Source organism: Triticum urartu, chromosome 6A (genome assembly GCF_056163025.1).
Source record: "Triticum urartu cultivar PI428250 chromosome 6A, HENAU_Tu73, whole genome shotgun sequence".
Lineage (NCBI taxonomy): Eukaryota > Viridiplantae > Streptophyta > Magnoliopsida > Poales > Poaceae > Triticum > Triticum urartu.
Window position 1 is genome coordinate 593103585 of NC_141878.1, and position 20535 is coordinate 593124119.

The 20535-nt window shown below is 42.7% G+C and overlaps 2 protein-coding genes across 2 annotated transcripts; one reads left to right on the forward strand and one right to left on the reverse strand.

Moving 5' to 3' along the window:
• Window positions 1–14363: 14363 nt before the first annotated feature.
• On the reverse strand, window positions 14364–17521 carry LOC147966901 (rust resistance kinase Lr10-like). The gene is made up of 3 exons (XM_087527407.1): window positions 16691–17521; window positions 15689–15712; window positions 14364–15551 (listed from the first exon to the last, which is right to left on the reverse strand). The coding sequence occupies exons 1-3, from the start codon at window positions 17466–17468 to the stop codon at window positions 14473–14475; spliced, it is 1881 nt and encodes a 626-aa protein (XP_087383533.1). The 5' UTR covers window positions 17469–17521; the 3' UTR covers window positions 14364–14472.
• Window positions 17522–17749: 228 nt separating this feature from the next.
• Window positions 17750–20493, forward strand: LOC125513064 (rust resistance kinase Lr10-like). The gene is made up of 3 exons (XM_087529145.1): window positions 17750–18816; window positions 18924–19093; window positions 19270–20493. Exons 1-3 carry the CDS (start codon window positions 18077–18079, stop codon window positions 20352–20354), a joined length of 1995 nt encoding a protein of 664 aa, XP_087385271.1. The 5' UTR covers window positions 17750–18076; the 3' UTR covers window positions 20355–20493.
• Window positions 20494–20535: the final 42 nt, after the last annotated feature.

A 20535-nucleotide genomic window follows, 5' to 3' on the forward strand; every position in this document is an offset into this window, starting at 1 on the left:
AGATATTTGTTGCTAAGAATGGATCCTTTCTAGAGAAGGGAGTTTCTCTCGAAAGAAGTGAGTGGGAGGAAAGTAGAACTTGACGAGGTAACTGTACCTGCTCCCTTATTGGAAAGTAGTACATCACAGAAAACTATTGCCGCGACACCTATACCAATTAGTGAGGAAGCTAATGATGATGATCATGAAACTTCAGGACAAGATACTACTGAACCTCGTAGATCAACCAGAGCGAGATCCGCACCAGAGTGGTACAGTAATCCTGTTCTGGAAATCATGCTGCTAGATCATGATGAACCTACGAACTATGAAGAAGCGATGGTGAGCCCAGATTCCACAAAATGGCTTGAAGCCATGAAATCTGAGATGGGATCCATGTATGAGAACAAAGTATGGACTTTGGTTGACTTGCCTGATGATCGGCAAGCAATTGAGAATAAATGGATCTTCAAGAAGAAGACTGACGCTGATGGTAATGTAACTGTCTACAAAGCTCGACTTGTCGCAAAAGGTTTTCGACAAGTTCAAGGGGTTGACTACGATGAGACCTTCTCACCCGTAGCGATGCTTAAGTCTGTCCGAATCATGTTAGCAATTGCCGCATTTTATGATTATGAAATTTGGCAGATGGATGTCAAAACTGCATTCCTGAATGGATTTCTGGAAGAAGAGTTGTATATGATGCAACCGGAAGGTTTTGTCGATCCAAAGGGAGCTAACAAAGTGTGCAAGCTCCAGCGATCCATTTATGGACTGGTGCAAGCCTCTCGGAGTTGGAATAAACGCTTTGATAGTGTGATCAAAGCATTTGGTTTTATACAGACTTTCGGAGAAGCCTGTATTTACAAGAAAGTGAGTGGGAGCTCTGTAGCATTTCTGATATTATATGTGGATGACATATTACTAATTGGAAATGATATAGAATTTCTGGATAGCATAAAGGGATACTTGAATAAGAGTTTTTCAATGAAAGACCTCGGTGAAGCTGCTTACATATTAGGCATAAAGATCTATAGAGACAGATCAAGACGCTTAATTGGACTTTCACAAAGCACATACCTTGACAAGATTTTGAAGAAGTTCAAAATGGATCAAGCAAAGAAAGGGTTCTTGCCTGTGTTACAAGGTGTGAAGTTGAGTCAGACTCAATGCCCGACCACTGCAGAAGATAGAGAGAAAATGAAAGATGTTCCCTATGCTTCAGCCATAGGCTCTATCATGTATGCAATGCTGTGTACCAGACCTGATGTGTGCCTTGCTATAAGTTTAGCAGGGAGGTACCAAAGTAATCCAGGAGTGGATCACTGGACAGCGGTGAAGAACATCCTGAAATACCTGAAAAGGACTAAGGATATGTTTCTCGTATATGGAGGTGACAAAGAGCTCACCGTAAGAGGTTACGTTGATGCAAGCTTTGACACTGATTCAGACGATTCTAAATCGCAAACCGGATACGTGTTTACATTAAACGGTGGAGCTGTCAGTTGGTGCAGTTCTAAACAAAGCATCATAGCGGGATCTACGTGTGAAGCGGAGTACATAGCTGCTTCGGAAGCAGCGAACGAAGGAGTCTGGATGAAGGAGTTCATATCCGATCTAGGTGTCATACCTAGTGCATCGGGTCCAATGAAAATCTTTTGTGACAATACTGGTGCAATTGCCTTGGCAAAGGAATCCAGATTTCACAAAAGGACCAAGCACATCAAGAGACGCTTCAATTCCATCCGGGATCTAGTCCAGGTGGGAGACATAGAGATTTGCAAGATACATACGGATCTGAATGTTGCAGACCCGTTGACTAAGCCTCTTCCACGAGCAAAACATGATCAACACCAAGGCTCCATGGGTGTTAGAATCATTACTATGTAATCTAGATTATTGACTCTAGTGCAAGTGGGAGACTGAAGGAAATATGCCCTAGAGGCAATAATAAAGTTATTATTTATTTCCTTATATCATGATAAATGTTTATTATTCATGCTAGAATTGTATTAACCGGAAACATAATACATGTGTGAATACATAGACAAACAGAGTGTCACTAGTATGCCTCTACTTAACTAGCTCATTAATCAAAGATGGTTATGTTTCCTAACCATGAACAAAGAGTTGTTATTTGATTAACGAGGTCACATCATTAGTTGAATGATCTGATTGACATGACCCATTCCATTAGCTTAGCACTCGATCGTTTAGTATGTTGCTATTGCTTTCTTCATGACTTATACATGTCCCTATGACTATGAGATTATGCAACTCCCGTTTGCCGGAGGAACACTTTGTGTGCTACCAAACGTCACAACGTAACTGGGTGATTATAAAGGAGCTCTACAGGTGTCTCCAATGTTAGATGTTGGGTTGGCGTATTTCGAGATTAGGATTTGTCACTCCGATTGTCGGAGAGGTACCTCTGGGCCCTCTCGGTAATGCACATCACATAAGTCTTGCAAGCACTGCAGCCAATGAGTTAGTTGCGAGATGATGTATTACGGAACGAGTAAAGAGACTTGCCGGTAACGAGATTGAACTAGGTATTGGATACCGACAATCGAATCTCGGGCAAGTAACATAGCGATGACAAAGGGAACAACGTATGTTGTTATGCGGTCTGACCGATAAAGATCTTCGTAGAATATGTAGGAGCCAATATGGGCATCCAGGTCCCGCTATTGGTTATTGATCGGAGATGTGTCTCAGTCATGTCTACATTATTCTCGAACCGTAGGGTCCGCACGCTTAATGTTACGATGACAGTTATTATGAGTTTATGCATTTTGATGTACCGAAGGTAGTTCGGAGTCCCGGATGTGATCACGGACATGACGAGGAGTCTCGAAATGATCGAGACATAAAGATTGATATATTGGAAGCCTATGTTTGGATATCGGAAGTGTTCCGGGTGAAATCGGGATTTTACCGGAATACCGGGAGGTTACCGGAACCCCCCGGGAGCTATATGGGCCTTAGTGGGCTTTAGTGGAAAGGTGAAAGGGGCAGCCCATGGTGGGCCGCGCGCCTCCCCCCTCCCCTAGTCCTATTAGGACAAGGAGAGGTGGCCGGCCCCCTCTCTCTCTTTCCCCCCTCGGGGATTCCTATTCCAACTAGGATTGGGGGGGAGTCCTACTCCCGGTAGGAGTCGGGAGTAGGACTCCTCCTGCGCCCTCCTCCTGGCCGGCCGCACCCCTCCCCTTGGCTCCTTTATATACGGAGGCAGGGGGCACCCTAGAACACACAAGTTGATCCTTGAGATCGTTCCTTAGCCGTGTGCGGTGCCCCCTGCCACCATATTCCACCTCGATCATATCGTTGTAGTGCTTAGGCGAAGCCCTGCGTCGGTAGAACATCATCATCGTCACCACGCCGTTGTGCTGACGGAACTCATCCACGAAGCTTTGCTGGATCGGAGCCCGGGGATCGTCATCGAGCTGTACGTGTGCTAAGAACTCGGAGGTGCCGGAGTAACGGTGCTTGGATCGGTCGGATCGGGAAGACGTACGACTACTTCCTCTACGTTGTGTCAATGCTTCCGCAGTTGGTCTACGTGGGTACGTAGACAACACTCTCCCCTCTCGTTGCTGTGCATCACCATGATCTTGCGTGTGCGTAGGAAAATGTTTGAAATTACTACGTTCCCCAACAGGATTCGGCTGGCCGTCCGCCGGGCTCGGCGTTCGAGCAGAGGCTCTATGGCTCGTCGATGCCGCTGATACAGTGCGACGACTGCACGCGGACAGTGCTGCGGCTAACTTCGGGCATGCTGAAGCACCCCGGATGGGTGTTCCTCAAATGCAAAAAAGACGGGGTACGTGTTGTTTTCATTCGGGTCATTTCGATAGCTCATTCTTCGGTTCAATTGCCATAGCTCATTTCAAACATCATCGTGTGTGTAGGAAGATGGATGCTCATTTGGTTTTGGGAAGGCGAATACATTGATTTATTGATAGAAAGAAAATTAATAGACGTTTGTGCACTCCTTAGTAGAACCAAAGGCAATGATGCGGCTGCATGTGCAACTAGAGGGGAAGCAATGTCTACTTCTTTTGAACCAAAGATGAAGAATGAAGAATGCAAAATCAAGAATCCACATATCAACAATGAATGCATGGAGAAAATATTGGTCCAACTAGTGGGAGCAGTTATGGAAGTTGGAAATCTTCTAAAATGCATGCTTTTGGCTCTTGTTTTCTTTGGTCTTGCTACTCTAGCAAAGATTTGGTGATGTCCTATCAGTAGTGCAGAACCGGGCTATAGCACCGGTTCGTAAGGTCCTATAGTATCGGTTCTGTAACCGGCACAAAAGGGTGGGGACTAAAGGTCCCCCCACCTTAGTACCGGTTCAACATGAACCGCCACTAAAGGGCCACCACGTGACACGAGCCAGCGCCGAGGGCTAGAAGACCTTTAGTACCGGTTGGTAAGGTTTAGGGGGTTTTGGATTCATGATTTCTTTTTTCCTTTAATTTTGTGTTTTCCATTTAATTCTTTTTCATTTGCTGGTATTTTACGATACTACATATTGTACACGTTATGCATATATATAAATAGAATTTCTCGTAGGACAACACTATTCTAATCCCAGGATTAGAATAGTTATTTGGATCACAGCATCCCTATATAGGGCCCGACAGAACCCACCTGGTCCTGATCCCGATTCAGCCGCCCTAGCCCCCCTCCTCGCCGCTCCTTCCCTCGATTACCGGGCTCCCCCCGTGATTCCCGCCGAACTCCGCCGGATCCAACGCCTCCCCTCCGTCTCCAGCTCGTGGCTGACCGGATCCAGCGCCCCCTCTCTGTCTCCACCTCCTGGCTGGCCGGATCTAGCTCTGCCGCCTCCGTCGCCACATTCTGTCCGACCGCCGACGCGGGCGAGCGAGTGACGGTGGACACCAGCACGAGGGAGCCCGCGTCGCCTGGAGCGGCGAAGCCGCCAGACTTTCTGCCAATAACAGCCATGGACTTCCGGAAGCCTCCTCCTCGGTCCATCGTCACCGCCCGACGGCTTAGCAGTGCTCATGAAGGCCAAGGCGCAACCTACGGAGAACAGCGCGCCCAAGGAAGCATCTCGGCGGCGGAGGCCGCATCGGCGGCGCCTTCAAATCTAAGAACGGTATATGAAGTTCCTCCCCGATCTTGCGGACTCCTTCAATATTCCCTTACCTGACCTTCTTGCTTCATGTAGGTGAACTTCGCGCCCTATGCAAGACATGTATTGCCATGCGGTTCCTCTCCCAGCTCTTCGACAAATTGCTCTCAAGGTGGCCTATCAGCTGCTGGAAAAAGGTTGGCCGAACTTCTAGCCAGGGTATGGTTGAACTTCTTCCTTCTGTTTGTTATTTTCTTACAGCTATGTGAAGTTCAGGTGGTGTGTGAGCGTCAGTCCAGGCTAGAAAAGTTTTTTTTATATCTGCCTGCTTACAGCCATGTGAAGTTCAGGTAGTGTGTGAGCATCAGTCCAGGCTACAAACAGTAGAAAATCTGCCTGCATTCACATGTAAAAAGCCATGTGAAGTTCAATTATTAAGTGTATAAGAGTTCAGGTTGGTATGTATCTGGTTCTGTGGAAAAAAAAGGAAAAATAGAACATGCATGTGATCTCGCATGAAGGTCAGGTTGGTATGCACTAGTGGTTCAACCATTCAAACTCATGAAGGTTCAGGTTTTTTAACTGTAGACAGTATTTCCCCTTTGCAAAACCAGAAGTTCGGGCTATGGAGAGTGCTCATTTCAGGTACATATAAGTAATCAAATAGTGTAGAATTAACAGAATGTGAGGTTCATTCTGTGAAGGGTGCTCAGTTCAGGTACAAAAGTATTGGCAGATGCTCAGCTCAATTAAGAGTGTGACGCCTGTCCTAGGGTAAAAAATATGTACATGAACATCACTTTTATATGAGAAGTTCAGGCTATGAATAATACTAAGTTCAGTTACAAAGGTATAGGCAGATGTAACTTGTGTGCTAATAGACATTTTTTCATTTATGTCAGCAAGACGAGAGACGCATGAAGAAGCTTAGAAGTTCCCAGCAGCAAGTACACAATCCTAAGCATGTACGCGTTGCACCACCCCCTCAATGGGTCACACCTCAAACGCACCAACAACATTGCCAACCTGCTCCAGACCAAAAATGAATGACACCCGAAACACATGGAGACTTCCAAGATGTTGGGTCACAGCCCTATCCGCGCAACTTTGCGCCTCCACCTAATTGGGTGACGTCGGAAATCCCCCGCGGATTCTTTGTATCCACCAACAGACTTCTAAGCACGCCGATGGAGGAGGGGGGGTTAGCTCAAGTCCTGCGTGTAACTCTGGAGGTTATCCTGGTGTGCCTCATCAATGCCAAAGGGAAGCAACTAAACCGGATCCCAGGACAAATCCAACAGGAACACACGCACGGAGGAGAGTGCTCTGCACACTACCACCATTTGATCCTGTTGCTGCTGCTGCTACAAGTCAGAATTGTACGAGACATAAGATAGATGGATTGCTTCACAAAACAAAAGAGCAAACCAAGACCGGGATCGCAATACCTCCACAACCACCTCAAGCAAAAAGGACGCAAACAAGAGAGAGGCCATCTTCAGCCCTCCTTCCTCCTCGTGATCCACTCATGCATCCTGCTATGATTACTCCGCCGTGCCCCATCCCAGAGGGACAGCAGCAGACTCCGGTGGAGTTGTGATCATACATGCACGTAAGTGATACAAAATATTTATATACGCATCTTGTATTATCTGCAAATTTTCTGCTCCCTCTAGGATAACAAGTTCATAAACTGCATTTTAACATGCCGTTTAGATTATTTTTTCTTTTTCTGCAGACGCCGGATCTCCCAGATTATCTAATACCAAGACTAAAGATGTGATTCCAAGATGTAGAGAAAGCAAGGGAATTTTATAATAGATACGCCAAACATGCTGGTTTTGGAATCAGGAAGATGGGGGGATGACAACCACAAGTATTTTGTTTGCGTTTTCCAAGGGATACACACATCTTTTGTTTCAGAGGCTAACAGGAAGCGAAACAAAACATCGCAGAGGACAGGCTGCAATGCAAGAATGAGGGTGACGGTGCAGGAGGAAAACACATGCGTGGCAGTGGACATTGAGTACAATCATAATCACCAACTCATGCAAACTGATGACATGCTGGTATTCTTGCACTCACACAAGAATTATGACCCCACTATTTTGGAGTACGTAAAGCTCCTGCAGTACCATGATGGATAGATCCATGAGGCCCCCCTTTGGTCAATGAAATTGTTTGAAGGATAGGTCCATGATGCAAAGTTTATACTCTAACGTCCTTTTGAAACTTTCTACCTCTACTTTTGAACCTAGGAACGCATGGAGATTAAGATGATGTGTTATTTGTACTACAAAATATCACACAACAAAAAGATAAGCAAAAAAAACATGGATGAAAATTTATGCACATCCTTATATATGATAACTTAAAACAATATTCTTTTGCTTCATGAAGGGGAAATTTTGTATTGATCGACCATCCACATGCATCTCTAGACCTATCAGAATGATTGTACTATGTGGAATGCTACGCCAAGATCATCACCACCCCGACTATTGAAAATAGAATAACAGAGCTCGGATGGTAGCAAAAAAAGAAGAGCTACAAGTGCCTTCTTGGTACGTATGGCGAATCTAGAACGAAAGTAGAGGGTAGGCTAAAAGTTAGGACACAAATCTAAAGTATAAAAAAACAACGGCTATATTTTCATCTAATTTAAATTTAAACATGGCATACAAAAAATTTAAATTCATTTCATAGATCAAATATCATGGCATTCATGAAATTCCCTGCTTCTCCTAAAATTATTAACGAAAGTTTAAAGTTGTGGAATGTGAGTAACAAAAATTGATCAACCGCGGTAAGATTGTTAGAATATGGTGTACCTTCCTCGGTGTAGATTATGTTTAACTTCAGTGAAGCGGGTGAGGAATCCAAATAGGCCTTTAACTAAAGAGTCTAGGTTCTGCTACCTCTTGAGCATGCGTTGGTTTTCCCTTGAAAAGGAAAGGGTGATGCAGCAAAGTAGCGTAAGTATTTCCTTCAGTTTTTGAGAACCAAGGTATCAATCCAGTAGGAGACTACATGCAAATCCCTAGTACCTGCACAAACAATTAAGAACCTTGCAACCAACGCGATAAAGGGGTTGTCAGTCCCTTCACGACCACTTGCAAAAGTGAGATCTAATAAAGATAATAAGATAAATATTTTTGGTATTTTTGTTGTATAGATTGAAAAGTAAAGATTGCAAAATAAACGGCGACAGAAATAGCTAGTTGACGGAAGATTAATATGATGGAAAATAGACCCGGGGGCCATAGGTTTCACTAGTGGCTTCTCTCAAGATAGCATATTTTACTGTGGGTGAACAAATTACTATCGAGCAATTGATAGAAAAGCGGATAGTTATGAGAATATCTAGGCATGATCATGAACATAGGCATCACGTCCGTGACAAGTAGACCGAAACGATTCTGCATCTACTACTATTACTCCACACATCGATCGCTATCCAGCATGCATCTAGAGTATTAAGTTCATAAGAACAGAGTAACGCATTAGGCAAGATGACATGATGTAGAGGGGTAAACTCAAGCAGTATGATATAAACCCTATCATTTTATCCTCGATGGCAACAATACAATACGTGTCGTTTTCCTTTCTGTCACTGGGATCGAGCACCGCAAGATTGAACCCAACACTACTAGGAAAAGGGCTGCTAGTGGCGCACCTATTTTTGCTACTAATGGCGCAGTACAGGTACGCCACTAGCACCACCCCATTAGATTTTTTACTAATGGCGCACCACTGGTGCGCCATTAGTATCTGGTATACTAATGGCCATTAGTATAGCCTACAGTGCGCCATTAGTATCTGGTATACTAATGGCGCACCACATAGAAGTCGCCATTAGTAACAAATTTTTTTAAAATTTATTTTTTCAGAATTTTTTAAAAAAAATCAATTTTTTATCATTTTTTTCTTAATCTCAAGTCACTATGGCTTAATCTCAAGTCAAATCGCACTCTGTGGTCAAACTTCTCGGAAGGTCACCCATCCTCACACTACTCCAGCCCAAGCATACTTAACTTTGCAATTTTATCCAGCCCCGGTACCAGCTCACTTCACACGCACTTGTTGATATATCTGTCATATCAATCCTATTAAACCTTGTTGATGTCTAGGACTTTGTTCATGTTCATGAGTACGATGAAATTTTGAAAAAATATTTCAAACTTCCCGGTCATATTACGTATCATATTTTGAAAAAAAATCGTTTTTTTAAATCATTTTTTTCTGTTACTAGTGGCGCACCTAGCAAACGGTGCGCCACTAGTAAGTTTGAAATTTTTTCCATTTTTTTCCCTCTAGATCTTAAAAGCCCCGTAACTTTTTTTTGTTAGGTTTTTGGGGATTTTGAAAATGTTTAACGGGGTTCCCCTGTTAAATTCGGAAAAATGAAAAAATTGAAAAAAATTTACTAGTGGCGCACCGTGGATGTGGTGCGCCATTACTAGTTTAACAAGTAATTGCGCACTATCCACTGGTGCGCCATTACTAGTTTTGAAAAAAAATGAAAAAAAATTGTTACTAATGGCGCATCGTGGGTGTGATGCGCCATTAGTATTCGGACACTAATGGCGCACCATGTGCGCCATTAGTATATAGTAGTGGCGCACCACATGTCTGGTGCGCCATTAGTGGCCATATCATATATAGCCCTTTTCCTATTAGTGCAAAGCTAAGCACTTCTCCCATTGCAAGAAAGATCAATCTAGTAGGTTAAACTAAACCGATAATTCGAAGAGACTTGCAAAGATATTTAAATCATGCATAAAAGAATTCAGAGAAGAATCAAATATTGTTCATAGATAATCTTGATCATAAACCCACAATTCATCGGATCTCGATAAACACACCGCAAAAAGTATTACATCGAATAGATCTCCAAAAAGATCGAGGAGAACTTTTTATTGAGATCTAAAGAGAGAGAAGAAGTCATCTAGCTAATAACTATGGACCCGAAGGTCTGTGGTAAACTACTCACACATCATCGGAGAGGCTATGGTGTTGATGTAGAAGCCCTCCGTGATCGAATCCCCCTCCGGCAGAGCACCGGAAAAGGCTCCAAGATGGGATTTCACGGGTACAGAAGGTTGCGGCGGTGGAAAAGGTGTTTCGTGGCTCTCCCCGAAGGTTTCAGGGTATAAGAGTATATATAGGCGAAAGAAGTATGTCGGTGGAGCTGCGATGGGCCCATGAGGGTGGGGGGCGCGCCCTCCTGCCTTGTGGCCGCCTCGTGGCTTTCTTGACCTCCACTCCAAATCTCCTGGATTGTGTTTGTTCCAAAAACGATCCTCGCGAAGGTTTCATTCCGTTTGGATTCCGTTTGATATTCCTTTTCTGCGAAACACTGTGACAGGCAAAAAAAACAACAATTTATACTGGGTCTTCGGTTAATAGGTTAGTCCCAAAAATAATATAAAAAGTATATTAAAGCCCATTAGACATCCAAAACAGATGATATAATGGCATGGAACAATTAAAAATTATAAATACGTTGGAGACGTATCAAGTTTTGATCTTCCCATCCAGAAATGTAAGGTGCATAATTGTTTATGTAACTAAAGTCTGAACTTTTATACAACTAGAAGCTGATCAACAATATTGACTAAGGATGCAAAGAAAAGTTGTATTGCATTTATCTCACAAATTTATTTTGCGTTATCAAAGTGCTTCCCTATTTCATGGGTTAAACCAGTGCAATGGACACTTTTGAAAATCTTGCAATTGTCTAGATAAATGTTTAATAAAAATTTAAAATGGCTATAACATGATAAAATAAAAGAAACAAGTAGTTCAAAATTTTCAAGGAGTTACATTATTTCCAAGGATGGGCATTTTACAGAAGCTCCTATTTGGCGCGTGAGGCGCTGGCGAACATGCCAGCACGCACCGCCTCTCCTCCCGCGGACCCCTATTAGGCCGCCCATTAGCGGGATTGGACGCCCCAGTTTTTCTGTTTTTTTTTTGCCTTTTTATGTTTTTTTTTCTTCTTTAAATTAATTCCAAAATTCAAAAAAGTGAATTTTCGGAAAATGTTCCAGAAATCATAAGATGTTCGTGGTTTAAAAAATGTTCATGATTTTTAAAAACATTATTTGCATATTGAAAAAATGCTTGTGAATTCAAAAAATAATTATGAATTCCACAAAAACATTCATTGATTCAAACATTGTTCACGATTTCAAAAACCTGCACGTTGATGAACAAAATTAAATTCGATGGACATTATATTGAATTTTTCTGAATCAATTTTCAATCAAACAACATCTTTTCAATATGATACACATTTTTCTAAGTTTCAAGATAATTTTTGGATATGATGAACATTTTTTGAGTTTTATGAACAAATTTCGATTTGAAAACATTACATGAACATGTTGAACATATTTTAAAAGTTTTTTGAAATTTTTTAAAATATGATGAATTTTGGGTTCGATAAACAAAAATTGAAATTCAGAAAATGTTCAGCGATTTGAAAATAATGTTTCCAGATTTCAGAAAAATGCTCATCAATTTGTAAAAACCAAAAAAGAAAAAACCAAAAAAAGGAAAAGGAAAAAAACAAAACTAGAAGAGAAAGGAAAAAAAGCAGAAAAAAACAAAAGGAAAGGAAGGGAAAAAAACCTGTTTGGGAAGGTTTTGGAACCTTCGCAAAGCTGGAAAGGAGCAAAAATACAGGCCGGCCCACTTGTTCGCACGGGGGAGCAACTGCGGTGCACGCGTTCCCGCTCGCCCGCGAACTACGCGCTGAATAGGTGAACCCAAAAAATTTAAGGGAGCAACTAATAAACGAGTGCTCGTTCTGAAGCCCCACAAGGGTCACGTTGGGGTGGGCTGAGAGCGTGCCGCTTGGCGTGCTCTTAGCAGCCGCCACGTGTCATCTCTGGGCGCTCCCTTCTATTATTTTTTTTTTCCGCATGCGTTTTCAGCTTTTTAGATGATTTCTGGGCTTTTTGGTTTGTCAACTGTCTTTCCTAGCTCTTGCAAAAATGTTTTTTTATGTGTGAAAAAAGTTTTTTTTTGCTTTCGTGAGAGGCATGCCTCTCAAAAACGAATAATAATAATATATTTTTTACTTTCACGAGAGGCACGGGTTTGCTTCCGCGAGAGACACGAATTTACTTCCGCGGGAGACACGGATTTGCTTCTGCGACAGGAACGTCGAGCCTCTCAGAAACGAAAAAAACATGCTTTTTTTCTTCCGCGGGAGGCACGTCGGAAACGAAAATAATGTGTTTTTTTACTTCCGTAAGACACACTGATTTGCTTCCGCGAGAGGCTTGGCTGTCCCTCTCGAAAATGAAAAAAGCGTGATTTTTTTTATTTTCACAAGAGGCACGATCGTGCCTCTCGAAAATGAAAAAACATGTTTTTTTATTTACTTCCATGAGAGCTGTGAATTTGCTTCCACAAGAAGCATGGATTGGCTTCCGAGAGAGACATGGTCGTGCGTCTCAAAAACGAAAAATTACGTTTTTTTACCTTCATGAGAGGTATAGATGAGAGGCACAGTCATGCCTCTCGGAAAAAAAAATATGTTTTCTTTTTTTTATACTTCCACGAGAGGCACGGGTTTGATTTCGCGATAGACACAGATTTGCTTCCGCGAAGTACGGTTGTGCCTCTCGAAAATGAAAAACATATTTTTTTTCCGTGAGAGGCACGGATTTTTTAATGAAAAAAAATCGTCAGAACTTATCAACATGGTATCTAGTTTTTGAAGATCTCGACGCAAAAAATCCAACAGTGAAAACTATTCGAGATTTGGACGCAGGGTTTAAGAAACAAAACATTTTAAATAAATGGATGTATGAAAAAAATCTCATGTTGGGACAAGTGGCGTACATAGATGGGAGTGGCCTTTGCAATGAGTGATTCTTAATTATTGATTTCGGCATCTTACTAGTACAATGAGAAAAAACTCTAAATAATACCCCTCCGTTTTATTTACTCGGCATATTAGCTTTGGTCGAAGTCAAACTTTGTAAACTTTGACAAAATTTATAGACAAAATTATTAACATATACTATAACAAATCAATACCATTACCATTAGATTCATTATTGAATATACTTTCACATCATATAAATTTGCTATTGTAAATGTTCATATTTTTTCTATAAACTTGGTCAAACTTTGTCAAGTTTGACTTCAGTCAAATCTAATATGCAGAGTAAATAAAAACGCAGGGAGTAGCAAAAAAGGTTAAAAAAAATGGGGAATGACATTATTCGCGAGGAGTAGCTCTTGCACCTGAATTTTCAGTGTTTTTTTTGGAACATTTGAATTTTCAGGTAGACTGCGGTCAATCCAATACAAAACCTTGTAACGACTTGAATTTATAGGCCCACGGCCCACCAGATCGGGCAATACCTCCTCCGCCGGCCGCCCCACCACACTTCCCGACGGAGCTCCGGCTGGGCGGCGGCGATCTTGACCGTCTCCCGACTCCTAATGCCCCCCTCCCACCCGCGCGCTCCCGTGCCTGAGCATTGTCCTTTCCCGCCGCCACCGCCGCCGCTGCCGTCTCCGGTAGCCCACTGCCGCCCTCAACCTCCGAGAAAGGTGAAGCTTCTTCTTTCCCTTCCTCTTGTGTGCATTCCTGTACTGTCACAGTTCACATCTGTATGCCCACTTAGTTACCTACGCCTGAGTAGGATTTTCAGCACATGGATTGCTGGCTGGCACAGATCCGGCAACGAGACGGGGACTAGTTCAGTGAGGATTGCTTGCTAGTCGAATTCACCAATACTACTACAAATGCACGCGCCACGATTACTACTACTCCCTCCTTTCCTAAATATAAATCTTTTTAGAGATTTCAGTGCGGACTAGATACGGATGTTTATAGATGGATTTTAGAGTGAGATTCGTCTATTTTGCTCCTTATGTAGTCCATATCGAAATCTCTAAAAGGAGATATATTTAGGAACGGAGGGAGTACACGGTAAGTGGCAACTACTTTTTCCATTAGTTGTACTCTACCAATCTGCAGTCTGTTGTGGAATCTGATGTCATACCCTGCCCTGGTAATACAAACATGTCGACAGTAGCAAAACACCAGTAGCAAAGGTAATTAAGTCAAATGCGTCATATGCTAGTCACTTGGGCATGTTGATTGTTCCAGGAGCACCAATTTCCGACACGCTCAAATGCCACCACAAGTGTGACCGGTGGCTTCCTGCCCGGTCTGCCAACTACCACATTGCAGACAGTTCCGATGTCTCACGTGACAACTACACCAAAGAGCTTAACATTAGACTTCTTATTGAGCTGAAAATCAAGTGTCATATAGTACAATACAATAGGCATTACTGCAGCATATTAAGCCTCATTGTCCAAAATAAATACATTCAGAATTGCTGTGAAACAAATCTCTAGATTTGCGGCATGGGGTGGCCCGGAGACGAAACAAATGGCTTGGGGGGCATCGTTAAACTCTGCAAGGTTCCTGTCAACATGTTCAACACTTTTGGCATCGATGGGCGATTTTTTGGGTTCCACTGAATGCACCATAGTGCCACAATGGCCAGCTTTCTTACTGTATCCTTCTCTTCTTGCGTCATTTCCCTTGATGATTCCAGTTCTTGCTCCGTGCTTATTTTCTCATATATCCATTCTGGGATGTAAACCTCGTTTTGGTTCTCAATCCATGGATCCGAGTTCCTCCTACCGCTCACCATTTCCAGCACCAGCATGCCAAAGCTATAGACATCGGACTTACTGGATATTCTCCCAAAGTTCCGTGAATATAGTTCTGGCGCAATGTAACCCATTGTTCCTCTTGCTGCAGTCAGTGTGACGATGCTATGATCTCTTGTACACAGCTTCGCAAGCTCAAAATCAGAAATCTTTGGATTGAAGCTGTAATCCAGCAAGATGTTGTGAGGCTTGATGTCGAAATGGAGGATCCGCTGATTGCACCCTTGATGCAGGTATTTGATTCCTCGTGCAATGCCCGATGCTATTTCCAGCATTTTGTTAGGTGCTAATAGCTCTCGACAAATATCTGATTCATGTGCAAATATATATTTCTCGAGTGATCCGTTCGGCATGAATTCATAGATAAGAGCACGCCTTGTTCCATCTGAGCAGAATCCCAAGAGGCGGACCACATTAGCATGGTGGATCCTACCAATTGTCGCAACTTCATTCATGAACTCTTCCCCGTCACTCTTTGAGTTCTCCAGCATCTTTACTGCCACAGGTACTCCATTTGCCAGCTGACCTTTGTATACGCTTCCAAATCCACCCTGACCCAGTCTATCTTTGAATCGTCTTGTTACCTTTTTAACTTCAGAGAATGTGTACCTTGTTGGTTTTGATGTGCCATATGCCTTGAGAAACATTTCGATCTTCAGACGTACCTCTTCATCAACCTTTGATTTTAGGGATCGATAGAGTGCTGTGGCTGCCGTCAGCAAGAGAACCACAAATGTGGCTACCGATGATGTTGCTGAAAACAAGAATGCAGGCAAATAGTGAGTTTTACTTGGATTAAAAAATTCTTGCTTTCATGTCTTTCCTCTTATATTAGATAATAAAAAAAATGCAAGAATAAGAGTGATAAACAAAAAGATGTATGCATAATACCTGCAATGACTTTCACACGTGAACCTGCATGTAGGAAATAAGCGATTTAGATTTGGCATGGAAAAGAACAGAATCCAGGCAATTTCTATTTCTTTTAAAAGAGAAAAGGGCTACTGATTTATTTTTGTTAAATAAGGACACCAACTCATGCCAATTCTTTGTTGATGGAATTGAAAAGAGATTCAATTCATGTGGGTGGGGCATTATAGCAGTGTCCACATGACAGTAAACACATACTTAAATTGGGCATTGCTATAATTCTTGAACAAGTGAGAAAACTAACAGCTTAAGTTAACAAGATAAGCACCATAAATCCGTCTCGATATAATATGTTGAATGTAAATCCGACAGATATATTTGAACCAAGAGCAGCACATGTAGGTTTATCGTATTGACATATTGATTTTAACTTCCGAACTACTGAAGAGCATGCTAGGTTCACAAAATAACATAATGATGAAACTATTTGCATATATCTGAACTTTCTTGGGACATCATTTTATTTCTTCAGTAATAAGTTCAAAAGTATGAGCATCACAAAAATGCAGTTTAGTTGGGCTGGAATTCAGGCCTTCTTTCCAGAAGGTGTCATTGGTTTGTCTGCATAATCATGAAGGTTTTTCATCCCTGAGCTTCTTGATATGGCTGTTCAAGCATGATTATTTCCTAAATATGGTGAATAGTGTGTTTAATTGTTTAGAGATTTTTTACCCTGTAAACCAGCCTGTTTATCAGAAATTTTGGAGCTAAACATAGTTGCTGTTTCTGAAACAATGTGATACTTTTGTAGTAAGAATGTAACTACAAAACAGGATACTTTTCATCTTGTATATGCTATCTGTATGGGGGAGTATCAGAACCATGTGAGTGAAATAGCAAATGGTGTATAAAAAGAACTGTTCTTTATTTGGATCATTTAGGTACTCTTGTCAAAAAATATTTAAGGCATGCAATTTATTCAGAACAAATCCTTCGATGCTTAAGAATTACTAGAAAGAATACCTTGGCGCTTGCAGAATGCTTGCCTGCGTTGTGGGCTGAATCCGCAGGGATGCCTGCAGTTTTGCTCGCAGCCTAGACAAATGTCGGTTATGGTAGGAACTGACCAAGTCAAGGTTGTCTCATCAAATGCAATAACCCTTCTGGCTCTTTCGGCAAATAACACAGCAGATTTGATATCATAATCCCACGGCGTTGAAATACCGTTTGAAACCACTGTGCAGTCTAAGGGAAGAATATACATTGGTTCACTACCGTCCATCAAATACATGAACTGGCTTGTGTTGCTCAGGCAAGAGATTGGGCCAACAATACTGTCCCCCATACCTGGTGTCGTACCGGCCTTCTCCATTCGTATCAACTCTCTTGAACAGCGTACCAGGATTGCAGTTTCACCCCCGTAACTGTCGGGTATGTATACACTAGTTGATAGATTGGTGGTAGAGATGTTCTGAAGCGGGCACCTAGTCCATGATTCTTCTAGCGGGATAACATTCAGAACACCGAAATTGTAGTAGATTGAAGTGACCTTGCATAGTCCAAGAATTGGGTGAAGTAGGATTGTGTCTGCTTCCATTGAGCATGCTAGCTCCAAGCCAGGTGCTCCACAATACTGGGGGCTGGTGGCAAGGCGGAACGGAAATCGGATCTCTGTTCTGCCATCACCGCACCTGAATGGTGGGCAGTTATGGAAGAAATCCCCATCACCACTTGTTGTGGCTCTGTTACTTCCATGGTTAAGAACTGAGAATAACAGAGCTACAACCAAAGCTTTAAACATTTTCTATGGAAAAAAGTGAAGATTGGAGGCAATGAGATGAAGCTAGGCCTACAAATCTGAGCTTCTTGTAGTGTTGAAATCATAAAGAACGAAGACACTTTGACTTGTCATGCTACCTTGGCATTGGTGACTGTCATTAAATAGTTGGATGGATTCCAACTTTTCTTCCATGGAGGATGTTTCTTGGATGTTGCCTATGACAAGTCAAAGCCTATCTTCCGTACAAAGCCAAAAGCTCATGTATACTAGTTTGACTAACAAGACCACATGACTGGATACCAGGCCTGACTATTCTTTCTCTTGTTTGATTGTGTTCATCAGTCCATATATGCACCAGGAAATCCATATACAAGCCTTCTTGGGTGTTGCCAATGACAAGCCAAAGCCTATCTTCTATACAAGCCAAAAGCTTTTGTATACTAGTTTGACTGGAAAAAGATTACCAGGCTTTGGCTAATCATACTAGGCTTGATTATTCTTCTCTGGTGTCCATCAGTCCATATGCAGCAGGAAACCCGTATACCACACTGGTCAAGTCTCTGATAAGTATCCTTCTCTTGAACTCTGGTTGCAGCTCCCATGCCTGATCCTGCATCTGTTTAGCTCCCATGACGAACTCCGTTGCATTTCCACGTTCTGTTATACTCCTAGCACTAGCAATCTCCTCCACACTTTCAGTTCTTCTAGCCAAGACTGGAGCAGAAAATACTCTGGGGAAAGCAGTTTGCCCCTCTTTCTCTTGTGGACAACTCCAAGACATCAGGTATCCTTTCCGTTTGCGAGGTGATCCACCTGGCTGTGGTGTTCAAGAATACGAGCTAGTTTGTAGCAATGGCCAGGCTATAATTCACATCAACACAGGGAGATACTTCGTCACTAGCATCTCCTATAGTGACTCTGTTTTCTGGGTTGTTGATGCCAGTTTGGATAATAGCAGCTGCCCTATTCCTGAGGGGAATCAACATCCTTATATCTATGGATTGCAATCAGCTAACACGATACTGCTCTATCCGGATTCAGGCCAATGGGCTGCCTTCATGAGTTGTTCACGCATGATAAAAGATGATGCTATTTATAGGCCTGTCGCTTGCCGGAGTACGAACACTTCTTTTGTTTATGTGTTGACTACCATGTTTTCTTATTCGGTTCGAAATGTTGAGCCTTCATGTGGATACTTGGCCATGACTCCTCTGGGAAGTTGGCGTCCGAGGCCAAATGGTTATGCAAGTTATGATTATGAAGATGTCGTAAAATTTATGAGGACAGGGTTTGCTGTTAGATTTCCTGGATATCATGCTCCCTGGAAATATTCTAGGATCATCAACAGATGCCTAAATGATTCAGTGAGGTGAGTCTGCACTTCGTGGACTAGATACTTCTCTCTCTGGTTGCAGTTTCTGCCTCAAATAAGATTAAGCTGTTTATCTTCTCACCAGTCCCTGTTATAACTTGCAGTAACTTCCATGAAAAGATGTCTAGTTCAAACATCCTAAATCAGACTTCGGCGATTGTTGGTATCGACATGCATTTCTTGAGATGTGTAAATTACTACTCCCACCAAACAAAATTATTTTGGGCAGCGGTGGTCATAGTATCTGCCATAAGTATTGTGAAGTTCATTATCGGTATGATTCTGCAATCCTAAGAACTACAGCTCCATAACTGTATACATCTAACATGATTCTGCAATCTTGTTTATGCAGTGTTTGCAATACTTTACTATCCAGATTAGCCCAATCCTAAGAATTACAGCTCCACAATTGTATACATCTAACTCGATTCTGCAATCTTGTTTATGCAGTGTTTGCAATAGTATCCAGATTAGTGTTTGCACCATTGTCCGTATTGACCTTCCTTGCCTACAAGTACTGGCAAACAAAGATATCAGTTGATGCAGTTGAGAGGTTCCTCCAGATGCAACTAGCCCTTGGCCCAACAAGGTTCGCTTACACAGACATCACTGCGATCACTAGCCACTTCAGAGACAAGCTGGGCCAAGGAGGCTATGGGTCCGTGTACAAAGGTGTGCTTCCCGGTGACGTCCATGTTGCCATCAAAATGTTGGTCAGTTCCATGTCCAACGGAGAAGAGTTCATCAGTGAGGTGTCCAACATCGGAAGCATTCACCATGTCAATGTAGTGCGTCTGGTGGGTTTCTGCTTGGAAGAAATGAGGAGGGCTCTTGTTTACAAGTACATGCCCCACGGATCTCTTGAGAAGTACATCTTCTCGCCAGAGAAGAGTTTCTCCTGGGACAAGCTCAACGAGATTGCTTTGGGGATCGCGAGAGGGATTGACTACCTGCACCGAGGGTGTGATATGCAGATACTACACTTCGACATAAAGCCTCACAACATCTTGTTGGACAGTGACTTCATCCCAAAAATCGCTGACTTTGGACTGGCAAAACTGTACCCGAGGGACAACAGCTTTTTGCCAGTGAGTGCTGCCCGGGGAACAGTTGGTTACATAGCTCCCGAGATGGTGTCCCGTAGCATTGGCGCCATATCTTCCAAGTCTGATGTCTATAGCTTCGGGATGTTGTTGTTGGAGATGGCCGGGGGGCGGAGGAATGTGGACCCACAAGCGTCAAGAAGCCAGACATACTACCCATCATGGGTGTACAATCAGCTGTCTCGGCAAGAGGTGGGTGAGATCTCGGAGGCTGTTGGTATCCATCAGGTCGAGAGGAAGCTGTGCATCGTTGCACTGTGGTGCATCCAGATGAAGCCAGACGATCGACCGGCCATGAGCGAGGTGCTAGACATGCTCAAAGCTGGCATCGATGGCTTGGAGGTGCCTCCCGAGCCTTTCTTCTGCGGGGACGAGTTCGCCCCTGCTGCAGATTCTTCAGTATTATCAAAGATAAGTACATTCTCAGAGTGAAATACCTACACGTCGTAGGTTTGAGAGTTTAAGATTATCCTTGGTTAGATTTGGACCTACCTACCACAGAAGGTTCTGTTGTGTGCAATGTGAAGAAGATACTCTTTTCCTTAATACGAAGAGAAGACATTGACAATGATGATGCAAATTGTAAATGTGAACCTAGAGAGAACTGCTTTCT

Bases quoted from the DNA above. Each gene is read 5' to 3' on its own strand.
- LOC147966901 (XM_087527407.1), bottom strand. From the start codon at position 17,468: ATGTTTAAAGCTTTGGTTGTAGCTCTGTTATTCTCAGTTCTTAACCAT. The intron at 15,713-16,690 runs GTATTCTTTCTA...TCCTACATGCAG, and splicing joins AGCATTCTGCAAGCGCCAAG to GTTCACGTGTGAAAGTCATT. The intron at 15,552-15,688 runs GTATTATGCATA...TCTTGTTTTCAG, and splicing joins ACGTGTGAAAGTCATTGCAG to CAACATCATCGGTAGCCACA.
- LOC125513064 (XM_087529145.1), top strand. From the start codon at position 18,077: ATGACGAACTCCGTTGCATTTCCACGTTCTGTTATACTCCTAGCACTA. The intron at 18,817-18,923 runs GTGAGTCTGCAC...TATAACTTGCAG, and splicing joins TGCCTAAATGATTCAGTGAG to TAACTTCCATGAAAAGATGT. The intron at 19,094-19,269 runs GTATGATTCTGC...TTGTTTATGCAG, and splicing joins TATTGTGAAGTTCATTATCG to TGTTTGCAATAGTATCCAGA.